Source organism: Rhodnius prolixus, unplaced genomic scaffold (genome assembly GCF_049639745.1).
Source record: "Rhodnius prolixus isolate KJV_2025 unplaced genomic scaffold, Rpr scaffold_4, whole genome shotgun sequence".
Classification (NCBI taxonomy): Eukaryota; Metazoa; Arthropoda; class Insecta; order Hemiptera; family Reduviidae; genus Rhodnius; species Rhodnius prolixus.
In genome coordinates, this window is record NW_027411614.1 from 11,122,960 (window position 1) to 11,137,416 (window position 14,457).

General features: G+C 32.4%; 1 protein-coding gene across 3 annotated transcripts in view; it reads left to right on the forward strand.

The window, feature by feature from the left end:
• Nucleotides 1-14,457, forward strand: part of LOC141456378 (uncharacterized) — a 158,587-nt gene that overhangs the window by 130,811 nt on the left and 13,319 nt on the right. For 2 of the 3 annotated variants that reach the window (XM_074132308.1, XM_074132310.1), the window contains 8 exons: nucleotides 7,986-8,093; nucleotides 9,478-9,691; nucleotides 9,771-9,872; nucleotides 10,273-10,446; nucleotides 10,535-10,635; nucleotides 11,767-12,074; nucleotides 12,162-12,423; nucleotides 13,390-13,551. In XM_074132308.1, coding sequence (XP_073988409.1) covers nucleotides 7,986-8,093; nucleotides 9,478-9,691; nucleotides 9,771-9,872; nucleotides 10,273-10,446; nucleotides 10,535-10,635; nucleotides 11,767-12,074; nucleotides 12,162-12,423; nucleotides 13,390-13,551 — 1,431 coding nt within the window. Of the gene's footprint in view, nucleotides 1-452; nucleotides 1,413-7,985; nucleotides 8,094-9,477; nucleotides 9,692-9,770; nucleotides 9,873-10,272; nucleotides 10,447-10,534; nucleotides 10,636-11,766; nucleotides 12,075-12,161; nucleotides 12,424-13,389; nucleotides 13,552-14,457 lie in introns of those variants that run through there. The other variant, XM_074132309.1, reaches the window with a different exon arrangement.

A 14,457-nucleotide genomic window follows, 5' to 3' on the forward strand; every position in this document is an offset into this window, starting at 1 on the left:
CAGACACAACATAAGGAATACATCTTAAAGCATATTTAGCTTTTTGTCCTTACTAAAAATTTTAATAAACTATAGATAACTTCTTTTTGCACCAAGCTTTTCAATTACACTGAAATATACAATTTCTTGATGAAGAAATGAAGAATAATAGTCTTATATATTGCAGCAATCTCTGAAAGATATGAACTGCTTGTTTTTATTTTTTTCTTCAATTAAATTTATTAAACAGCCTACACAGACAAATATTTAACAGAAAATATGTAGAGTAGCAGGGGTTGTTATGAAATAATTGTTATTCAGCGAAAAAATCCATTAGTTGGCCAAAAAAATCGCGAAGCTAACAACGTTTTAGCTGCTTAGCAGAATTTTCTGGTTTTAAATTTCTGGTTAGAAAAGGATTTCTGGTAAGACGGTTAGGATGAAGGGAGAGTTTACTGTGATATTTTGCTAGATTATGGGCAAACGAAATCTTCAGGTCGGCATGGATTTTGTTGTTTGTAAAGTAGCAAGAACTATCGACTAATAGTCAAAACATTTTGGGTTCATCTAGGGTTTGTTTTCTGTTTTAGGCTCGTACGTTTTGTGATGCTGTATTATTTTCGCACTTAGGTTTTAAACAGAAAGTAATCTTTTTAATCATTACTAGTCATTAGTTCAAAAAAGTTAGATTAGAGTTATGGGTTTGACGGAGAATGTTGAATTTGCGGATTGCGATTTGCGGAGTCATTAACCTAAGTATAAGTGTAATTGCATTGGGATGTTTGGTGATGCCCAGCAGTGTATACAGTGTGTTCAGGATGATGGTTAGGATACTGCCCACCAACCAGGCTTGATCCTTGGTTGATTTAGGATCAAATTGGTAGGATTTCATAGGCGCTAAATAACAAATTTATCACTTTCTATCGCGAGCACAGTTGGTAGGAATTCTGCAGATTAGCTGCAGCAGGTACAATTAGTTGCATAAAATTAGCATCTCGTTGCAGATAACATCACGGTTATTATTCAAAATAACGTTCTCGAATAATTTAATGAGTGGTCGTAAAAGTAGCACAGATAGTTATTGCGCATCTGCTTTAATAGTCGTATGATTCGGTCTATAAATGACCAATACGTTCAAATGGTCAACTGAGAGCTGTACAGAGGAGGGGAGGAGAGAGAGCCAGTGAGGTTACGCTACAAATTGACCCAATCACATGCACCCATACACACGCACAAACCCTGATGTGCGCATTGTTCTCTATTTGGAACAATTTAGGTGACTCCGACCCTACACCCTCCTAACTAATTTAACCTGTTAAAGAAAAATTTTAAGATCATTTAACGCATCTCAGATCCTTATAAACAGACCAGGTTTCAAGTAGTTACTCGGCGAAACTGTAGCTGAGGATAGCACTTCTAGCCTGTGATATAAAGTAAGTGCCTCTTTCAAGTTTTTTACACTTTTTCCTACTTCTTTAAATGAAGTCCTACGTTTTAATTCGATTTTCTTGCTGGATACATCAAAACTGCATATTTTGTGTAACTTAGAGTAAAAGATGTAGTAGATGAAGGTTGTTTTCCATGAATAGGCATGTCAGAAGAAGTAACCACCTACCTGCCTTCGGGCCATTTCTAAGATATTGACCAATTTTAGAGAATTACTTATCTCAAAAAATTGCATGTTTTAATTATTTTTCGTTGAATTTAGACGGATAGTAACAACATAAAGTTTTTTTTTTTTAATAATTGACAAGAGGAAGATTTGCAAAATCGTGCAGATTTTGGAATTATTTGAGTTTTTACAAGAAAATATACGTTTCTTGAAAACTTAAAATCAATTTTCTAGCAAAATGCTTCAAATAAAACGTAACATGGATGGATGGTTTATGAAGTTTAAACAAAAAATCGATAGAAATTGGCTTTTTTTTGGGGGGGGGGGGTGTTTGGTCTCCTCTTACACAGATATCCCGGGTTCGAGAACAGCCTGTCCCTGGTGTTGGCTCTTCCTAGGAGCTTCTTACAGCTAACTGTCTGGTAGACGGATTGCCTAAAAAGATTACAGGCGCCCATTGTCCCTAGTTGTTTTTTGAAGCGGCTTAAATGATATTTACATTATAAAAAAAATATTGTAAAAGAAAGGAACTAAACGGTCTGTCGAAGGAGCAATTATTTGATTTTAGCAGAATTGAGTTCACCAATACGAATTCTCTGGTTTGCTGAATGCCGTCTTTATCTGTTTTCCAAATGGTATGACATATTCTGAATCTATGAGTGCCCTCGTAAGTGAAAACATCTTGAACACATATGGTTGAGCGTAATTGAAGTTTGAAGTGCCAAGTCCTCGTTTCCTTTATTTGTACTCTATTACAAATTTCATTCTTTTTTTCCCAAATGTTTTGAGTTACAGAACAAGTGGCAGTACGCACACTAGTTGCTAATGATCTTACATATTAAAAAGTATGAATGAAACAATATGATGGTATGAACAACAGAAAACGGAATTCAGAAGTGTTTCTTTCTTCATACTGATAATAGCATTAATATTATAACTTTTTATTGTTATTGGAGTACCTAAGACATAAGACCTGAGCTTAATGATAACAAACATTACATAATCTCTCTAATTGTGATAATAATGTTTTGAAAAGTAATTGTAAATAAACATGAAAGCATACTCAATTCCACTGTTGAAATTACATTTTATAGCAAGCGAGAGAAAGCAATATATTACTTAGTTTCCATTACTTTTCATGTCATTTGGTACAATTTTTTTAATCCAAGTGAAGGGAAATTTCCACCTGTGTCTCATTTTAATGTGATTCGCTAATTTGTATTTATTTGTAACAACTGACAAGCTGTTTTGTTCTTAAGTAAACATCTAAATCTAACCTACAAATTGCAATATATTTTTTTTCTCTTAGTTCTTGACCTTGTTGTTTAAGTCTATATTTATCGTAAACAATTGTAAAACCAAACAACTATAAATAAAACTTTATTTTGTTCATGCGCTTGTTTTTACTATATTGGATTGTTTTTAATTCAGTTTTCACGAGTTTTACTGGTTAATTTAGTCATAGAATAATAGAATATTAATATGAACTTGGTGCCAACAACTTGAAAACTAAGCTGATCTAGTTTTGAAAGCTGGTGCTGAAAAAAGATTAACATACAGGCACTGCTGTTTGCTGCAGACACTAAGCTTTCTATTCCCAACTTTAGCCGTAAAACTTGTTTTATGGTCGAAGGTTTCACATCGTATTTTAGTCTGTATGTTGGCTGTAGAGGATACTTATCATTTTATTGCCGTTTGTCCAGTTCTGAATGGTTTACGGCGGAAATGCTTAGGGACGGAAATAATGGACAGGGCTCAGTTTTTATTGTGTCTCAATGGTAACGACTGGCAAGCATTGTACAATTAAGCAATATTAGCACTGAAGTACAGGAGGGAATTAGTTTTAGAGTTTAATTATTAAATTTTTTGATTCAGGGAGACTTTTATTTTTCAGCAACATCTCGGCAGACGGACTGATGTCCATGCCTACATTGTTTGTGATGATGTGTGATAGTGTTGTTTTACGTATATTGAATTGTTAATAAACATCATCATTTTAACCGTGGTCTCTTGCTTGATGCTTTTCCCTCACAGGCATCAAAACTCACTTCTGTTTTTAGTGTGGAACACTTCTACTGTTTACGATAATCTTCCACTTTCTAAAGACATATTTTTCCTTGTACTCCATCTCAAAGCAAAAGCCCGCAAATTTCACGCTGTTTTGAAACTTACCGAAAATTACGTGAGATACTCCGGGTGAACGTGTCAACGAACGTGACATCATCTACTGTGGAGGACTATAGATTATTACACGTGTGTAATTTGATTACAGAGGCAACCAACAGCTTATACCGCTTTAAAAGTGGCCCATTTGGATAAAGCTGATGTTAAGTGAACTTCCAATTGGAAGGAATGTTTGGAGGAGTCTGTAGCGGATTCGAATCATTTAATTTTATCGTGTTCGCCAAGAAGTAAAGGCCGGAACATCCTTGGGAAATCTGTAATAGAGAACAACCAGGAACTGCCTACAAACCTACAGTTGATACTGGCGCAAGCCAATTCAGTAACACTTGGAGCACTATTCAAATATATTCAAAATAACCAAAACCTTGTATAAATGGTAATCTGCACGAACAGTAGACCAAAAAAAAAACTTGTAAATCCGTAGAATGCAACTTTAGCTAGCGCCGGATATTAGGAGATTAGCGAACCGGAAACAATATAAGTAAATCTTGGGTCTCTATATCGAAATTCATCCTGTAAAGGATTCAAGAGATGGTTGGAATTTAGTTATTACTTTTATGCTGCACAATCAATTGTTTTCTAGCAAACGACGCAACTTGTTTACAGAGTCGCTGGATTTTATAATTATTGTTGTTGTGTTATAGCTATTTGTGTTATTGTTTCTTTCTTTTTAATGTTGCCATCGTAGTCGATCTATTTCACTCCGGCGGCACCTTATTTTCTCTAGTACGGTAATGTCATGTTGCGAGCTGTTGCTTCGTTATTTAATGTAAGTTCTCTATTTGCTGTTAAGAGATTTATTTAAATTTATTATTTAACTTTTTTTATATACAGCCTCATACGAGACTTAAACGTACCGAACTAAACAAACGATACAAACTTCTAGCCAGACTACTCGACAAACGCTCAAAACTCTCACTACAGAACAATCGATGACTCTATACAGCTCTTCTCCACACCAATATGGACTTACGGACTCGAACTTTACGGGACAGCTAAAAAATCCAACATCAATAGACTGCAAACACTCCAATCCAAAATACTCCGCCGCATATTAGACGCTCCATTCTATGTTAGCAACCACACAATACATACAGATCTCCAAATTCCACTCATTTCCGAACTTGCCAGAATCCGATATAAAAATTTTTATCAAAAACTCTCATTTTATCCCAACCCTTTAGCTACAAACTTATCTTCAACTACCCTCCAATCCTCGAAGACGGCTGAGGCGCCGTTGGCCCCGTGACCAACTGGGTGACTAATGGCGGCCATCACTGGATGGTCATACTGGATATACAGATTACTGTATACATACATTTATCGCATTTACTTATTGTGTCCTGAGGGTACAGGTGCAAATCCCAATAAAAGGATAATTAAATAAAAAAAACTTTAAAAAAAAATCTTTTATTGAAATTCACAACTGTGGCAACAAGCAAATGTGACTTAAGATAAAAATATCAGGAACATGGATAGGAGAAGGCGATGGATAGAAGAATGGTGTCACTCCAGTATCGTACTCTTACTATACTGTTCTTATGATGTGAGTAGATCGCGGGGCCATCTTCTCTCCAATCTCCTTGGAGGATCACCTACTGCAGAAGAAGATAGGTGTTCTTTTAAATTTAACTTAATGTAACTTTTAAATTATAAATTAAACAATTGTTTAAAAAGTTTCTTGTACATGCTCACAATTCCCCAACTCAATCATAGTAAATGGAATAAAGAGGAAAATATAAAACTCATCCCAGACATCCCATTCACTGACGCACTGACATCATTAACAGAGTACGCCCGTATCATATGAAACAAAATAAAATAAATGTACTGAAGTACATAAATATGGCACAATATACTTAGTATTTCAACAATAGAAGAATCCATTTCTACAGTATGTGAGAAAACAAAACGAGGTAATTACATTTTCTTTTTATATATATATAAAGAAAGCTGAGGAAAACTAAACTTACAAAAATTTTCTCACAATTTCTTTTCACATCATTGGATGGATAACCACATCTAAAAGCTAGGCTTTGTAGAATGTTTGACCTACTATTCCAATGCTTTTATTATCATTTTACCTTAGGGTGGTTTTCTTTTAATATTCTATAATTTGTTAGAGTGGTTTTTCACTTTTTTCTTTTGTTACCTGTTATTGGCCTTATTGTGGATAAAGTGGTAAATAAACTATTGTTAGGGAAGGGATTAGCTATGAGGTTAGCATACTGGACTCCCACGCGGAGGTCCCGGGTTCGAATCCAGCAGCTGACCCTTAGATTTTCTCTTCCTAGGAGCTTCTTACAGCTCACTGTTCGGTGATGGACAGTGTTGTCTGTAACGAGAGAACACTGTCCGGAGGCCGGCAGTGCACTGGAAAAAGCTCCGGGCGCTAATGACCTCAGCTGTTGATGCGCCAAAAAAAAAAAAAAAAAAAAAAAAAAAAAAAAAAAAAAAAACTATTGTTTTTGATGCAAATAATATTTCTGGTTCATTATTTGTATACAATGTGGGTGGCAAAGAAAAATATTACCTGACTATTCTGAAAAATTACCAAGCAGCCACTGAACCCATTTGTTAAATTTATTTATCTAGAACATATTTTAGGATATATAAAATATAAAAATCTTTCTCAAACTGGTGGTTTTAAAATTCTTTTCATTTCGTTTTATATAAATTCTGCTAAAAATTGCATTGGCAAGTTGAAAATTATTGTTCTATTTAACCATCCTTTCCTATTTTTAATAAGCACTTCATCTTTAAATAGCTTTTATCTTAATCAAAATATAGTTCAAGTCTGTTATAAATGATAAAATTGTGAAGTACAAAATCAAAATTAGTACATTCTTCAAACTTTCCAACAGTTCACAATAAGCCAAATTTTATGGAATTATTTATGGACTGCCAGAAGTTTAGAAATTTAAAATATAGAAAAGAAAAAAAAACGAGCATTAATACCCTATTTATTAAGTCAGATTAATTAATTTATTTAATCATTTATTTCCGTCAAATCCTTCTTTTTGATACCCCATTAAACTATCTACCTTTCATATTATTTTAAAGTTTATTAAACTATTAAAATAAATTATTTAAAAAAAATGATTCTATAGAGAGTAAGTAGTACCGAATTATTCCGTTGGATCTCAGCACTTCTCAGCTATTCATAAATTTGTTTCAAAGACATGTTTCAAGTATAATACATTAAAATAATTATTAGATCTTTCTGTGGAAGGAAATTATTTATAAAAATAGAGTGATAAATTTTAATCGGTAGGTCAGCTACGCACCTGATTTTCCTTAGGTCTTTTCTTCCATTAATTAAAAAAAAAAAATCGCGAAATTAGAACTCTGGTATTGAAAGCGTAGACTCCTGTTGGTGTTATTTTCCAAAACCAAGTTCATCAAATGTTTATAATTTATTTGCGACGTTTAAACCACTTGGCGTTTGGTGGTCTTCGCAGAGAGTATTAAGAAAGTCAGGTGTAATACTATCCTGAATTTCCTTACTGCAATCATTACAATTTTAAGTGTCAAGGATTCTTCAGTGTAGTTAATTATTACAATTATTATCAGCATCCCTTTTTTCTTTAATTTGGTGTGTGAATTGCTCAATCTAGCTCCATTATTTTTTTGACATTTTTTTCCAGTTTTTTAGGCTTTCTGCAATACAGGTTATGTTTATGAGAAAATATAAACCCTTAGATAGTTTTAAAGCGTGAAAGAAGACATTTTTATCTTCCCGCTTTTAACATTAGATTGAACCGAAGGAATTCTCTCCCAAAACGATATCCAACTTAAATATTACGGTATTTACTATCAAAGTAGCAATTTGTATTAATAAAATAGGTGGCGGAATTATTGTTCTTTATAGGACCCTAGCATAACGCATTTTTCCGCTAGTAACCCTTAGAAGAGAAGAGAGAAGAGTCTTACATAGAAATTCTTCAAGATCTAGTTTGCTCCAATTACAATAGCTCTAATAGCTAGCTCACAATAAGCTTGGAAAGAAAGCGATAGATAAGGGCAGGTTCCCTATATGACTTCTTTTTTCTTTACTGTAACTCTATTCATGTCTATATTTATGAATGTGGGTCTGTTTAACTTTACTGTTTACTGTGATCATCACAACGCTGATTATATTTATTATTATTAATATTTTTGCTTAATTTTTACCTCGCAGATACTATATCATATTCTTTTTTTTTTTCAGACATTACGAGCAGTACCAAAAGAATGGGGTATCTGTCCAAGCTGTTTTGGCTATTGTTACTTCTAGTACAGCAAGCCTTTTGTTTAACTCCATGTCTGCAAAATGAAGGTTTGTGCTTAATTTTACATTAATTAAATAGTTAATTCAATTTCGCTCGTTTACTGTTTGGCTGTTTTTGTTTTTTTTTGTATTTTGCCGTTTGGTCGCCAACTCTCTTATTATAAACTAATTTACATTAATTCAGAGAACAATAATTCCAGGCGCCACGGTAGCCGAGCGGGTTAAGAGGCGAGACCTGCAAAGCTAATAAGCATTATTGGTATTGGGTTCGATTCCCGGTCTTGGCCTTTTATTTAATGGTTAAATGAGAAATAGTAAAGTACGTTTACTAGTCGCCTCCGTCCACGACTCCTAGTAAATGGTAGTTGGACGTTAAGCCCCGCCTGAAAAATTAGGCAATTACTTTACTTTTTTACTTTACATTAATTCCTCTGTAGATCGAATAAACATTGTTTAGAATTTGGTTTTCTTTTTCTGTATTTAGTACACATTTCCCGACTTTGAGAATGAATCATGCACTAGCCTTTTTCTTTGTAATCTTGTAATAAATCTCTGCTTACAAAAATATTTCAGAAAACAGTAATGGAATTTCAAGTGATTTACCATTTTAAAGGAAACTAAACACAACTTGTTTTTTTGAAGACTGTAGACTCGATTCTCATACTTTATTATACTTGGTTGGTGCTCCAAGTAAATTCTTATACATTGTTTGGAATTTCTGCTTAATAGAACCCACTGATACTCGATAATTGGGTACTCCATGTTTCAGATTCAATTTGATTTAAATTTAGAAGAATTTTTTTGCCATAAAAAAACAAACAGAAAATTTCAAAAGTAATATTCAAATCATTTATTTGTATTGTTTTACTTCAGTTTAAAAGTGCATTTAAAATGCAAATTAGTGCAAGCTCATACTTCGTGGAGCATGTAAAGAGAAAGAAACTTGACCTTCATTGAATCTACGTCTAAAGTAAACATACTCAAAAGATTTTATGAAAGATAGGGGAAAAGAGAGTATTTGGTAATTGCATTACTCTTATTGAAAAGACCCCACAAGTGTATGTAAGATGAAAACACTAATTGCATTCGCAATTGGATTATTACTTGAAACATCTTGACTGAAATTTTACGTTAATTCTTATTTATGAAGTGATTATCGAATGACGAGTGACTTTCCCGGATCAAGAGGGTCAGGAACTAGATCAGTATATCAATATAAGAATATTGCATAAGATCACTTATATACAAAGTATAGTTTAAAGAATAAAATTGAATACCTAATGTTGGCCTTTTTGAAATCGATATTCTTATTTTTGTCACTTTACTTTGAGCAATTTCAGTATTTTGGCCCTTTTGAAATACACGCTGTCTTAGTTCTTTTTTACATAACAGTCTGGAAAATATTAAATTTTTCTTTTGTTTTAATTTTTAGAAGTAAATCCAAAAAGATACTTGATGTCAAGATTCCTAGTACAACTGAAGCTTGGCGTATCTGATCGGATTCTGCATCAGTTGACTACGCAAGTTTATCAGATACTTTTAACCGAAGTACTGGGCTACGCCTCTGTTGGCATTGTACAATATAATTCTTCTGGTAATGTAAGCGAACAGCTTCGTCGATTATGGCAGGAAGATGAGAATGTTCCGTATGTATAATTTTTTATATTTAGGTATTCTATTTTTTTGTCAATATTTCTAATACTTTCTTATTTATGACATATTTAGGCCTGAATATGTAGTAGATTTAGAAGTAATGATCCCAGCTCATGAGAATCCATATGAAATGTTAGGCGTTAAAGATTGTGGAAATCTTGGTCCACCCGGCAGGTAAGAATATACATTTATCTAATTTCTTAAAAGTATTTTTTTTTTTTTTTGTAATTAATTTCAATAAATCTAGAAATAAGATTTTCTTATTTGCTGATGCATCAAGTTTAGCTAAAATTTTATTATTTATATTTTGATTGGTGTTCACGATAAAAAAAAAAACAAAGACAGAAAAGATAAATGAAAAGAATTAAATTCATTCTATTGTCCGGAAGCTGAGCACACTTCTATCAGCTACTAAATACTTGGATTGTCTTCAAACTGACTAACACAGTCAGCATTTCAAAATTGAGTTACTTCTAAAAGTATACTCATTTTTAGTGTAACTATTCCAATTAAGTAAATATTTTTTTTTTTCTTTCTAATTTGTTTGAACATTTTTTCTTTCCCATTTTCACAGATATGGCTGGTTTATTCCTAAAAAACTATTACCTCATCATACCCAAAATAGAAAAGAGCACATTGATCATTGGAAAATTTTTCATGATCTTGAAACGGCGATGTTATTTTCATTGTCTGAAGATGATTGGAAATATGTAGTACAAAATACTTTAGTTGAAAATGCTGTAGTCAAGTAAGTAGTAATATTGTATAACATTCATTGTGTGTGTATAAAGAATAGAATTTCCAGTTTTTTTTGTTGAAAACAAATAATTTTCTAGAAAATATCATTGTGAAAAATCTTTCTGTGAAAATGGACTCTACACTCCAGATAGGTGTAAAGAAGGGAAAAAATGTGCTGTTCTTATTACTGAAAATCCAGGTAATAATTTAAAATATATTAACAAATAAAATTGTGATGTGAAGAAAAAAGTCACGACTTTCCTTGACTGAGTAATTACAGAAGAGAAAGTTTCTTATTTTCTCCGCAGAAAATACAGTAAGAAAAAAACAAACAAACTTGGGTGTAAAATCTGTCCGAAGAGATTTTAGTCTGGAAAAAAAATTGAACTCATAAATCTGCACTAATGGTCTAGCCGTCGATGCAAAAAAAAAGTTTGTACTTATATAAACTAATTAAAAAAAACAAAGTACAAATTTGAAGAAGTCTGAAATTATTACAGTTCAATTAAAAGGTAAAAAAAACAAAACTTCTCTTTGCTTGCGCCTTTTAATTTTAGTGGTTTAAGACAGGGGTGTCAAACTCGCGGCCCGAGATGAACCTCTTTTGCGGCCCAGTCAATATATCCGACGCAAAGTAAAAATAAAATAGAAATGTTAATTAGAAACGAAACCTTGTATATAAAATTATAATATACTTTATTTATATACTATACGGATCATTTTAAATTGTACGCGCGAAAATGTAAAATTCTAGTTGGCTGAAATGGAGTCCGTTTCACACTAAGCTATCAACGGCAAACTGCTACGCATCAGCTCAGCATCAGCATTATTTCCATGTTTGGAAGTACTTATCAGTGCGAGCAATTATTTTCTGTTATGAATGGAAACGCCAATAAAATTTCTCCCGAAATAGGAAAGATAGTATCAGAGAAGAGATGTCAAGTATCAGGATATAAACAATAATTTAACTTTATATATGTTTATTACAATGTACTAGTCAAAATAAATAACTATTGTTTCTATGAACATTGATTTTTTTTGCGGCCCCCTTAAAGTTAAGCATTGTTTATTTGGCCCAAGTTAGCTTTTGAGTTTGACACCCCTGGTTTAAGAGTTAGTACAAAGTGCTATTTCCATCTATCTGTATATTTTTATAGAGCTATTACAGATATACCTGTATATTTTTAGTCTGAAATAATTGTTGTATTAAAGAAGTGCAGTCAAAGAAAGTCGTGTTAGTACTTCACATATTGAGAGGACAAACAAAGTGCCTCTAAAACATTAAAGATAAGTGTAAAATCTGAAATTAATTTTTAATGGAAATTTTCAGATATGACAGAATTTGTGGCATCAGATATAGAAAGATTGTCCTTGTATGTTCGTGTAGCGTGGGTTGGTTCAGCAATGGAAGTGGTCAATTATTTAACTGATAAATACTATGCTACAGATCCAAAAAACCGTGGTTTAATAGTATTTCTTAGTTATACACCAAGTGTGTTAACTTTAACCGTTGACCATCTATCAGTCTCATTTCCACCCTGCGATCTTTTTGACAATACTACTTGTTCGTATGCTAACCAAAGGCACGTGAAAGTGGCTTGGCCTAAACTAGATGAAGTAGCCAAGTTTGCATTGGAGGTATAATTAATTTATTTATTTTGTAGATTAAAATGCTATCTTAAAAAAATAGAAAATTAATACATCAATAATTAATTGTGCTTACAGTCATTACAAAAAATGGAGTTTAGATCTGAAGATTTAAAAGAAATGGTTTATGACTATATGACTGAATATAAAAACAATAATGAAAGACCAGTAAATATTACACAAGTTGCTTGTGCTTGGATGAGACGCCATCATAAAATTCTCACTTTGAACACTACTAACTGGGAAACCTGGCTGACTGTATTTGATAACAATCAAACCATATATATTGGTGGAATATTTCCAATGTCTGGTTTACACGCTGCTCGCGGTGCTGTTGCAGGTCGGCATATTCACTATTTTCTGTTTAAATATATATGATTCATACACACACATATGTATATCTTTTACTCTTTATGTACCTCTACATTCAACACTTAACACTCAAAAGAGCTACTACAGATTGTAATGTTATATTTTAGGGCATTAGTTTCTTTCAATTTTAAAATAATTAATCTTCTATCATTCATTATTCGAATTCCTTTTTTCTAAAGAGGTCTCGAGAGGGCTGTTACCCTCCAGTGGAAAAAGGTGAAATATTTGATAGGGCGTGCTTAAAAACAAAACATATAATCTTTTTTTCACTTGTTTATTTATTTTGCAACTGTTTTCTATTGCAACAAGCAAAAGAAATGAGAAATAAAACAGAGGTGAGAGGAATTTTTAGGACAGAATGTGAAATTTGAAACTTAAAAGGGAGCGCGTTAACTATTATTTTTAGAATTTTAGATTAAAAGGTATGAAATCAGTTGATAGATTTTTGTCGGTTCTATAGAACTGCATTCCGTACGTTCATATTGAAGAAGCAGGACGGTCTGTAGGTTTCTCTTATTAGTTAGAATCAGTTTTGAACGTCGAGTAGTCTTCTTTTTTTTGTATCTCAGATTGTCAGTTCTTTTGAATCTCATGTGACGGTTCCATCTTAGTCGTTTGTCTAGGTGTATTCATCAATATCGTACATATTTACGGGAATGCTAGTGTTGTAGAAGTAAAGCTCGCCTTCAATGTTCTAGATTATAAAGTGTACAAAATAAGAAAGTAATTTTGTTCCCTAAAGAAAGAACTTCAGCCAGTGAAAGGATAAGAGAAGTACAATACGAGAACCTTGTTTGACAATGGTCAAATTTAAAAGATTTAAGGATGAGATAAAAATGCTGTCCTTAGAGATAGATTTCGGCCTCAAGACTCTACCCCTCCACATTTATCATCACTTGTGTATTTTGTTAAATCTTTGCTCCATATTTTAAAGGTGCAATAATGGCGGTTAATGCTGTAAACAAATACAGTGTTATAAAGAACTACTCCCTGGCTATGAAATTAGATAATGGTCAATGTAAAGCTGATGTAGTAATGAAAACATTTGTGGAATACATGTTATTTGGAGAACATCATTCTTTGGCGGGAGTGTTAGGTAAGAGGATTGAAATTTTCTAAAAGTATAGGAATGCCTTTGAACAAAATTATTAAAATTGACTCTACAGCACAATCATCAACTTTGCTCTAAAGCAAGATCAAGTACTATGCTTTAAATTAAAAACCGTAATTATCAATTAGGTAAATATAAATAAACTTAATAAACAAAGCTAAAAGCTGAACTCTCAGCCATCATTAATTCCTTTGTGTAATTTGTAATTTTGTTACATATACATTTATCGGTTGAATTACATTAAGTTAAAGAAAAGAATAATAATATTTGAAAACCCCACCAATAATTATTTCTAATAAAAAAGTTCAAAGGGAAAATTTTTCCCAATTTTGACTTTTCTTTAGTTTTGCTAACAGATTAGACTCATTTTAGAAGTTATTTTTACTTACTTATATAATTTAAGAAGTTTTTAGGAAAGCTTTAGTCAATATCTAAAACATTTCTCTTTGTATAAAGAAAAGATCAACGGATAAGAGATATCATCTGCTAATAATGTTCGCATGTTTAGCTGAAAAAGAGTGGATTACCGAAGCAGAAATCTTTTCAGAGGTCAATAAAATAAGCATTAATTGTGAATGATTGTAGATACAATATTATCAACATAGTAAATCAAAAGACAGGACAGAAGACACAGCAACCTTTCTTTTATATGTGTATAACAATGTAAAATAATATAATGGTCTATAGCATAAGCTTCTGGAGATGTCCTAGTCCCTAAGTTGTTGCAAAAATGAAAAATAATGTCTGAAATTGGCAATATTCTTTCCACATTTTAGTGAATTTTATAGCTAAAGGCAAATGTTGTAATCTAGGGCATTCCAATAATTATATATTTATTTTAAATAGTCTAATCGCATTTAGATAATTTCTTTTTTGAATATAATAGAAAAA